The 10,603-nt window shown below is 44.3% G+C and overlaps 1 protein-coding gene across 1 annotated transcript; it reads right to left on the reverse strand.

Annotated features, from left to right (window-relative positions):
- Nucleotides 1-76: 76 nt before the first annotated feature.
- On the reverse strand, nucleotides 77-9,959 carry Odaph (odontogenesis associated phosphoprotein). The gene is made up of 3 exons (XM_052198580.1): nucleotides 9,896-9,959; nucleotides 2,284-2,670; nucleotides 77-2,096 (listed from the first exon to the last, which is right to left on the reverse strand). Exons 1-2 carry the CDS (start codon nucleotides 9,957-9,959, stop codon nucleotides 2,330-2,332), a joined length of 405 nt encoding a protein of 134 aa, XP_052054540.1. The 3' UTR covers nucleotides 77-2,096; nucleotides 2,284-2,329.
- Nucleotides 9,960-10,603: the final 644 nt, after the last annotated feature.

Consider the following 10,603-nt stretch of genomic DNA (forward strand, 5'->3'; position numbering starts at 1 on the left):
CCCAGCCCACACCCCTACCCGGCCCCACCCCAGCCCCAGCCCCTAGTCCTCACACCCCCAGCCCCAGCCCCCCCTTCAGGGTCTGCCGGGCGTCACACACTACACTAACTGGCACAGCACATTCATCATTAACCTTCTCAGCACTTTTGAAGATGTTAATTTTGAGAACATCCCTTATTTTGAGTTTGTTGTAGGATCAAATTGAGCTTATCTGTATGGGACATAATTAGAACTTTAGACTTACCTGGTTATTCACACCTCAAAGCCTAAAATACATTAAAGAATGATCTCATCCCTCTGAAAGACCCTTTTGCTTCAAAACCAGCAACAGGTTAAAAGGCATGCACAGCGGAGTAGCAGAGTGCCGGAGTGCTGCGGAGAAGCTGGTTGCCCGGAGGCATTGGTGGCTGGCGACACCCCAACGCAATGCACTTTCCAGGAGTCATCATATGTTAGAAGCAAAATTCGTGAAGTCAGAGGAATGAAGGGAATGTGTTTAAGTCACAAAAGCTCAATGTTTTTATTGCAGGTGTGTGCTGCTGCTTAGCATAGAGGCGTCTTTACCCATTACAGGGAGTGGGGTGGTGGTATCTCAAGTTACCTAAGAGGTTCCTGTAAAACCCGGATGAATCAGTTAGCTTTCAGCAATAGACAGTGATTGATACACCAAACCTGCCATTCTTCCTTACTATGTAATCTGAGGTTTACACACCACCTAACACAGCCTTGCAAGGGGCTAGACTTAAATTATAAACTTGTGTTTATATTTACTATTGTGTGTGAGAGGTGTCCATGGTGGAGGGTGGGGCACATGTGCCGTTGTAAGTGTGGAGGTCGGAAGACAGCTGTGTGGCCGGTTCTCTGGGTTCAAACTTAAGTCACCAAGCTTGTGACCTACTAGGGTATTTTGCATAGGCTCAGAACTATTAATTATTTTTAAATAGCAAAAGTTGTAATGTTTGGGAAAAAATTTTCCCCAATCAAACCTAGGGTTGGTTTGAGACCGTGAGGTTCTGAGGGACAGCCAAGCATACAGGTGTACCAGGGAGACACGAGATTAAAATCCCAAACTTCATCTTTCTTCCTGCTTGCCCAAGGGTGGTCCTTTTCTGGTTTGGTTTTCCTTCCCCCAAACAAACAGAGAGCATGTGAAGTTCACTTCAGAGTATAGTCTCAGGATTCAAATAGGCTTTAACGTAAGCCTCTAAACTTAAAGGAAGTATTCGTTCTTACAGTGCTGGCTACCATGGCTTAATTTTTTCCCCATTACCATTTGACACGGGAAAGAAGCATGCTGGCCTGATGATCTGTCTTCTTTTCCTGGGTGTCCATCCCCAGAATTCTCATGCTTTTGTGGTTTTCCAATTTTTCTTTCTTTCTTCGTCGCAGCTACAGCAGCGGCATTTGCACATAGTTCTTGAGAACGAGTAGACGTCACTGTCCACATGCACAGGAGCCAGGTTCCCACGTCACGGCAAAGGGAGAGGCACAAGCAAGAGACAGGGTTTGCTAGAGAGGCCATCAGACCAGGCCTTGTTTCTTACTCCCCCAACAGCACAAGGTCCCCTCAGTTGAGCTGCAGCCAACTAATGTCCGGGTAATTTTAAAGCCCAGTTTTTGATTGGAACCATGTTGAAGGCTTGAAGAGAAGTATGTGTCTATGTGACAATCACAGGAGAAACAGTGACACATTTGTCTAATTAGTATGACCAAATGGTAATATTAAAAGTTAGGATCTGACAGTTAAAATATTTTGAGTTGGATAGTTCTGAGTAAAATTAGAGAACTACCTAGAGCAGTTTCTCTAGACAGCCTTTTTCTTTAATCTTTATAGTTTCTTTTAAAGTTCTTTGTAGATCCATCTGCTCTCTAAGATTCCCATTGAGTATGAAAAGAGAGTCATTAATGGCTGCATTTGGCTCATAATGGTTAAAATGTCCTTCACTCTAATTTGGAAGTGGGGATTAATTAATACTGATGGTGTCTAAGTACGGATAGAAATTATTAGAACAGCCCACTTAAAGCCTTTATTTGCACTAATATCATGTGGGATAAGACTGAAGCCGTTACTGCCAGATTTTGTAATCCAAATTCTTCTTTGTTGACAAAAAAAAAAAAAAAAAAAAGAAAGGAAGGAAGAAAGGAAGGAAGGAGGAAAAAAGAAAGAGAAAAAAGAAAAAAGAAAAGAAAAAGAAAAAAATCTCGTCACTGGTCACTGTCACTGAGGGTACTTAATGTTCTAATGCAGTGCTTTTAGATTGAAGAGAGGAACAGTTTCATCACCTTTTCCAGAGGTGTGGATTCTTTGGCCTCAGCACCTTTGGCCTTCTCATTTCTCTGTGCTCTCCTCAGACGAGCTTCTGCTCTGGAGCCTTCTTCCAAGGAAGACTCTCCAAGGAATCAGTCTCCCTCGAGGCGGCAGGTAGAGAGGCCAGAACTGGAAGCGACCGTTGTTTGGAAGGAAGAGAGGTGTGTTAGGGAACCTCGGGTAGAAGCCGGGCCTCCTCGGCGGCAGCGGCGGAAAATAAACTGTGGGTGTCCTTGTGACGGGCTGGGCCCTCATGGTGGGCGTGGTGGGCGTGGTGGGCGGAGGGGTGAGTGTGATGATCTGGCAGTCTGTAGGGTTCATGTTATTTTGGGAGCCGCCAGGAGGGGTGACTACATCTTGTCCTGTGGAAATGAAAATGTAGATCAGGAAATGGGCCTAGCAGTAGAAGCAAAAGACAGTTAGATCCCTCAGGGCGAGGCTTGGAGAGAGATAAGAATCAAACAGAGATGTTTTAAAGCGGGACTGAGCTGCAGTGGTCCAAGGAGACGACCGTGGACACAGCTGATGATCCACATTTCCGTCTGGGGAACTGATCCAAAAGAAATAAATATGTATTTATCAAAAATACTAGTTCAAGCAAGGTTGCAGTAGCATAAGCCATCCAAATGCCCATCAATAGGAGACAAGCTAAATAAACCATGTTAGTCGTAATGACACAGTTGCCAGGAGTGAAAAGCAAAACCAGCTGAGACCTAGAAACCCAGATGAGTCCATGCTATAATAAACAAAGGAAATTAGACACAAAAAAGGTATGAGGCCATTTCATAAAATAAGGTCATGAATAAAGCAAAATGGAGGAAAAACTAAGTCAGACCCAGGGTCAGCACAAACGACATTTCATGGAGGAATTAACCAAGAATCTCTTGAGCAATGGTCTACACCTTGATCTTAGTGCTCAGTAAGTAGATTGGATATATGTGACATACCTACACATATGTACACCAGTCTAAAATGTGAAGCTGGACCCTTAATTTATTTACTATTAAGATAATTAAAAAATAAAGAAAATAATGCTGCAGACCTGTACATACATCTTGGTTTTGAGAAGAAATTTGGATGTAGCCAAGTGTCAGTTCTTCATGTGCCTGAATCACCCAATTGAGTTGCTCTTGAAAAACTAAGTTCTGATGTTGAGAGTTCTTTGGCCTAGAACATTTCAGTCTAGATGAGAGAGAAGACTGGACAGATGTGAATGGTGGAGATGTGAACATCCCCCAGGAAGCTGAGAGTTCTGGTGAATTAAAAACCAAAACCGCTGGGCAGTGGTGGCACATGCCTGTAATCCCAGCACTCTGGGAGGCAGAGGCAGGCAGATTTCTGAGTTCCAGGCCAGCCTGGTCTACAGAGTGAATTCCAGGACAGCCAGGGCTATACAAAGAAACCCTGTTTCGAAAAAACCAAATCCAAAAAAAACCCAAAACCCAAAAACCAAACCAAACCAAACCAAACCAAACCAAACCAAACCAAACCAAACTAAACCAAACCAAAACCCAACCCAACCCAACCCAACACAAACCAACCAAACAAAAACCCTGGACTCCCTCTCCCAGAGATTAAATTTCAACAGTTGATTTGAATTTCTTGCCTATACTGGATATGATCATCTAGCTTCCAGAGAGACCCGAGTTCCTTTCTAAATCCACAACTCTTAGAAATGTCAGCTTTGGGCTGATAAGATGGCTCAGTGGTTAAGAGCACTGACTGCTCTTCCAGAAGTCCTGAGTTCAGATCCCAGCAACCACATGGTGGCTCACAACCATCTGTAATGAGATATGATGCCCTCTTCTGGTGTGTCTGAAGACAGCCACAGTGTACTCATTCACATATAATAATAAATCTTAAAAAAAAAAGAAAAGAAAAGAAATGTCAGCTTTGAACATCTGGCTGTGACTGATTGGGCTGTCGATAGACAATACAGTCACTAGCTAGTTACTAAGGAATTAAAGTCTCACTTGAGAATTACTGTGAAGACCCAAAGGGAGATGTCAATAAGAGGCGTAGGACAGTGGCTGATGTGTGACTTTTTGGCTAGTAGAATTTTGACGTATAGGTCAGTCTCCATGTAGTAGTACGGTAATCAACCCTCCTCCCCTCCTCCTCGTTCAGATGGTATGTGTATGCATGTTCACTTGTATGTGTGCATACGTGTGCATGACTCTGTATACCCTTGTGTAGAGACCAAAGATTGATGTCGGACACCTCTATAACTTGGTCTTGACTTTATTTATTGAGGCAGGGTCTCTCACTGAACCCAGCACTCTCTGATTGAGCTAATTAGCCAGATTGCCCTGGTCAGTGGCCTCTGGAGAGAAAGTCATTGTCTTCAGAGATGGAGCCACCCATGCCCCAGGGGAGACCTTCACATCCGTGTCCACTTGGGTGGCTTTGGTTGAATCCAGCAAAGCAAGCACAAAGCAAAAACAAAACACGTTGTGAAAGCGGGACGGAGCTTTGTGGGAGCACCTGGGAGGGCTTGGTAGTTGATAATGGGATGGTAAGAGAAGATAGAGTGATGGGTGTGGTCGGACCTCTAAGGAGTCATATACAATGTCATACTTGTAAGTTAATCATTTTATAAGGTCAGTAATTTTCCCCACACCTATCCAAGCTACTGAATATTGAGCCGATATGCCTGAAATTAGGTCAAGAAATATCAAATTATAGAAGATGACTAAAACCCACAGTGTTTATTCTTTCTGATAAATTCCTAACTTTGGTACATGGGTACTTTATATACCCAGAATCTAGCCACTAGGAGAGAAGTTTGCTTTGCTGAGAAGTCTCATCCTGACAGCTGGCTAGCAGGTGGGGCTCAGCAAGGCCTTGAGCTCTGCCACCCAGTGAACTATCCCGCTTTATAAACATACTGACCAGCACCCGCCATCTTGTTTCTTGATGCCTGAAGCTGATCTCTAAATCCCACGGTGGTTGGTGCTAGAGCATGCAGAAGAAGATTTTTCTACCAGGCTGAGGTATTTAGCTTAGTGCTCTTATCTGGGAATCCACCAGCAGCTTGCCAACAAGACCATATAAACATGCTTTGATATTTTCCCAGCAAGCTAATCACATGATGATTATATTGGGTTACTGCTTAGAAACACAATGTTCTAAAATGTAAGAACTATAGCTGGAACACTGGCTCAGGGTTAAGAGCACTGGCTACTCATCCAGAGGACTCGGGTGTGATTCCCAGCACACACATTGTGATGGTTTGCATATGCTCATCCCAGGGAGTGGCACTATTGGAAGGTGTGGCCTTGTTAGAGGAAGTGTGTCACTGTGGGAGTGGGCTTAGAGATCTTCCTAGTCTGTTCCTGGCTTCCTTTGGATAAAGATGTAGAACGTTCATCTCCTCCTGCCCCATGCCTGCCTGGATGCTGCCATGTTCCCTCCTTGATGACAATGGACTGAACCTCTGAACCTGTAAGCCAGTCCCAATTAAATGGTGTCCTTTATAAGACTTGCCTTGATCATGGTGTCTGTTCACAGCAGTAAAACTCTAACTAAGACACACATGGTGTCTTACAACTATCAATCCGGTTCCAGGCGATCTAACTCCTTCTTCTAATTCTCCTAGGCACCAGGCATAAAGGTGGTGTGCATGCAAAACACCCGTGCATATAAAATAAAAATAAAGTGTAGGAGTCTTAGGAGTGGGCTTGGCAATCTGCCTCATGTGACAGAGTCAAGACCATTCACGTGAATGGATGCTATCTGGTTTCTTGACCTCAATCCGACGACCCCGCCCACCAGTCTTTATGTTTAACCTCATTCTGCTCACTTCCTGACGTCATTATCTTTGTTTTCTCCTCAAACTGCCTTGAAAATTTCCATCTTGATTTATTTGAAGAATTCTGTCTCTCTAAGGTTACCAAATCTTCAGAGTGAAAACTAGTGTGATCTGCCAATAACGTTTTAGGTTCTTTTGTTAAAGAGGCCTGTAAACTGTGTACCCATTCAAACAATTAAACAGAGATGTCCTCTCTACCCCCAAGATGCTACTCTGGCAAAGGTCCTTAATATTTCTGGGTTTAAATTTTGGTTCCGGATGCCTGGAGTTCCATTTCCTGTCTCTTAGCTTGGATCTGCCATGCGGTCCCCAAGTCAGACCTCCCTAGAAAGAGCTTCCCTCCCTGGAGACTGAGTGACCACCATTTGCAAGAGCTTCCATAGCAGTCTCGGCCCGCCAGCATCGTACTTACGAGTCATGCTGTTACCAGTCCTGGAATGCCCACCAGGCCATCTTACAGCCTGGCCCTACCCCAGGGCCTGTGGAAGAATTAAGTCAGTGGAGCGAAAGCTCCATTTCTATAGTTGCAAAAGTTTCTATGTTCTACCTATCAAGGATGGTGTGAAGATTAACATGTGTGTCCCACACATCACACACTGACACACCAGCAAGGGCACTGCACATAAAAGTTAAGTATCCTGAAAACTTAATAGGACCAAAGCGGGTCATGTATTCTAGTGCTGATTAAAAACAGCTGGAGAGGCAGGGCAGCGTGATATTCCAGAGGCAGGATCCCTGCTTCCAATCCTGTGACTATGGACAGATCACCTCACCCCTGACGGTTTCCTTATTTGAAAGATATAAGAATAATATGGCCTATACAATGGGCTTATGAAATTATCTAAAATAAGATAGTAATGGTTCTGGAAGTTTCCCTTTACATACTACACATTTAGTAAGTTAGCTATTATTATTGTTAATTCTTTTTTTTGATTTTGTTTTTCGAGACAGAGTTTCTCTGTATAGCCCTGGCTGTCCTGAATGTCCTGTATAGACCAGGCTGGCCTGGTAGACTCAGAAACCCACCTGCCTCTGCCTCCCAAGTGCTGAGATTAAAGGCATGCACCACCACTTCCTGGCTTCATTATTGTTAATTCTTTTTCTTTTTTTTTTTTGGATTTGTTTTTTTTTTTTTTTCCGAGACAGGGTCTCTCTGTATAGCCCTGGCTGTCCTGGAACTCACTCTGTAGACCAGGCTGGCCTCGAACTCAGAAATCCACCTGCCTCTGCCTCCCAGAGTGCTGGGATTACAGGCGTGCGCCACCACCGCCGCCCGGCAAGCTTCACTTCTTAGGTTTATCTGTTTATATTTTATGTATGATCTGTGCATCAAGGTAAGGGTAGGACTAAAGTGCATCATTACTATAAGTCTCGGAGCTCTCTGAAGACGAGGGATTGCTGGTTCTTTTGGTCACCGCTGATGTCCTCAGAGCCCGGAACACTCCCTGGATGGCCGTGTTCTCCTCGAATACTTGGTGCCTCACTAAATGACTAGGCAGACACTGGCTGTTCCTCTCGGTGTTTCTGTGGCACTCAGCGAGAATTTAATTCCTGCCTTAGAACATTTTAAATAATAATTTATATTTAAAATTATAGTATTGTATAATACAAGCCAAAATATTGTTTGAAGTTTCTATGTCAATTTTAAATGGGCTTATTATAGTCTAGACGTGAAATTTATAACATACCCCAAAACTAGCTCGTTTTTTTGAAAAAGAGGTAATGATGAGAAGATCTTTTTATAATTACCCATACTCTGTGGTTTATCTGGGCAGTCAAGAGCTGCTTTGTAGAGAACTGTAGTGATTTTTACAGTAGCGAGCCTGGGTCTATCCACACCATTCTTCCTTACAGAGCACCTGGAGTCTTAGAATTCCCATGCTCATTCAGACTTTAACCACAAAGAAATACCAATGCCGTGGTTAACTGACTCATAATAACTGTAACTTAATTCATTTTGTGGATTGGCTATTTTTGTTAAATCCATCACTTGAAAGATAAAGAATTTAGAGCCCAGAAAATGCGCCATATCCCCCTTTCAGGATGCTATGCGTTGGTTCAACAGTGTGCACATTCCATGTCAAGTACTGAATTAAACGCTGTGATGACAAAGACACACTGCCTGCCTCTGAGGATTGGAAAGAGACTACAGACAGACAGACAGATCTACAAGACAGAGCGGCATGGGACGCACGCTGGAGGTGAGGTACAGACCAAAGATGTCAGAGAAAAGCAATCTATTTTACAGTAATGTGTCTCCAGAAAGACTTGTGAATGTGATGTTACAGCAGCATTTAAATGCGGTTACTCTGAAGCAGAATTGCAGAGAGCAGATGTGAGGCAGGGAAGGCACAGCTGCTGCCCTGAGGGGAAAGGCACGGGGACACATGTGATCCTTGTGATCCTTCCTGTTGGGCAGTCAGTCCCAGGACAAGTAGAAATGAGCGATGACCTAGATCCTGTGCTGCCCAGCTCAGAGATCAAGTCTCACCTTTCAAATGACATTTTTATTTGTTTGTTTGGAGGGAGACATTGTCTCACAATGTAACCCTTGGCTGTCCATTCTGAAACTTGCTCTGTAGACTAGGAAGGCCTTAAACTCACACCTATCTTTCATCTTCTGCCTCTGAATGTCAGGATCAAAGGCACCACTGTGTCCAGCCCTCAAAGGATATTTTTAGATATTAAATAATTGAAATCTCTAATCCCATTATAACCTATTTAGCTATTTTCAAAGCCTCGAGAGAACAAGAAATGTCAACAAAACTTGCTCTGTGACTACATGCGCTCCACAAACTGGAAAGAAGGTAGCCTCTTTTTCAGCAGATACCCATAACCTTGTCTTGGGAACTGGGGAACTGTTGTCCTGTGATAGCTGTAGTCTGTGCAGAGGCTTGGTTAGGGGATCTCTGGGTATCTAAGAAGTTCTGATGCCTCTCCCTGTCTACAGGCTGTCTCAAACATTGTGTGATGACTGCAGAGAAAATGTTGGAAGATGGAAGGAGTCTCACTGAACCCCTTGAGAAGCTTCCCTAGGTCAGGGTACGTAAGTGGGTGAGAGGCTCTGTCTGATGCTGGATCCCTCCTCACTGAACAGAACCTAGTTCTGCATTTGAAGTCAATGACAAAACAAAAACTAGATGCAGGGCCCCTAGGTTCTCCTTCCTTTCCCTTTTCTCCTATCTTCCATATCCTCCCTTGGGTAGGGACTTGAAATCCAATGCTAAGGCTCAGAACATCTGCAGGTGTAGTGGAGGGCAGTGGGGGAGAATAGGAAGGAGCAAGAGAGATGTTAGTCTTAGAAATCTGCTCACCTTGGTAGGGCCAAGACACAGCTTGTCAGGCTATGATTCATTAAAGCAATAAACAAAGACGCATGAACAGCTGGCTGCCCAGGGTGGCGAGGAAGCTGACAGTGCTGTCAATCCACGTTAACACCGTTAGCTCGGTAACCGTGGTAACAACAACAGCATTGATGCACTGCTTTTAATGTGGGGCTTTTGCATATAGCTCAACAGTCCTCTCCAGCCCCACGACAAAGCATAATCATATGTAATGCTGAAGTATAACCTAAAATCACAGAGGTAATGCTAAGCTGTGGAGCTAGGTCCTCATATGAGCAAACCCAGCCTTTCATTTCCTTCACACTGGCTGATGGTAGCAAATAGAAACACTTCCAATTCATGGAAATCTGTGACCATGGAAGCCACATTTGTTTCTCTGTGTGGTATTAATTATATAACCCCCACACAGTAGGTATAAAGTCAGACTCTTACCTTCTGCCACAGCTACCACCAACCAGGCGACCAGGAACCAGGAGAAGTGGAAACCAGGAGCCATGGCCTCTGCCCTGAGCACTCAGTGCCCTGAACCCAGGGCTGCTTTAAAGGGGAGTGAGCCAGCTGCCCGCAGCCTGAGTCAGACAATTTGCATTTGCATAGTGGACCACAACCACCTGGACCTGTGGTGGGAGAGTAAGAAACTCTCAAGGAAATACCAGACAGTCTCCGTCAACCTGAAGCTTCTGGTAATGCCAGGCAAACGTCATGCACCTCTCCTTCATTCTGGACTGAATGAAGCCACCTTACCTCCACCTTTGTCCTGTCAGTTCCAAACACTTGCCACCTTACTGCCTTCTCTTCACTTGTAACCGCGGCTCTCCAGCTACAAGGGAAGGTATTTTGGTTTCTTTTCTACTGCTATGACAAAGCACTATGACCTGACCAAGGCAGCTTATAGAACAGTGGTTCTCACCCTTTCAAATGCTGTGACCCTTTAATACCTCATGTTGTGGTGACCCAACCCCCCAACTATAACATTATTTCATTGCTACTTCATAACTAATTTTGCCACTGTTGTGAATCCTAATGTGAATATCTGATATGCGACCCCTGTGAAAGGGTCTTTTACCCCCTAAAGGGGTCACAACTCACAGAGAAAGTTTATTTGGGCTGAGAGTTTCAGATGGTGAGCCCATGACCACC

The sequence above is a fragment of the Apodemus sylvaticus genome, chromosome 11 (genome assembly GCF_947179515.1).
Source record: "Apodemus sylvaticus chromosome 11, mApoSyl1.1, whole genome shotgun sequence".
NCBI lineage: Eukaryota > Metazoa > Chordata > Mammalia > Rodentia > Muridae > Apodemus > Apodemus sylvaticus.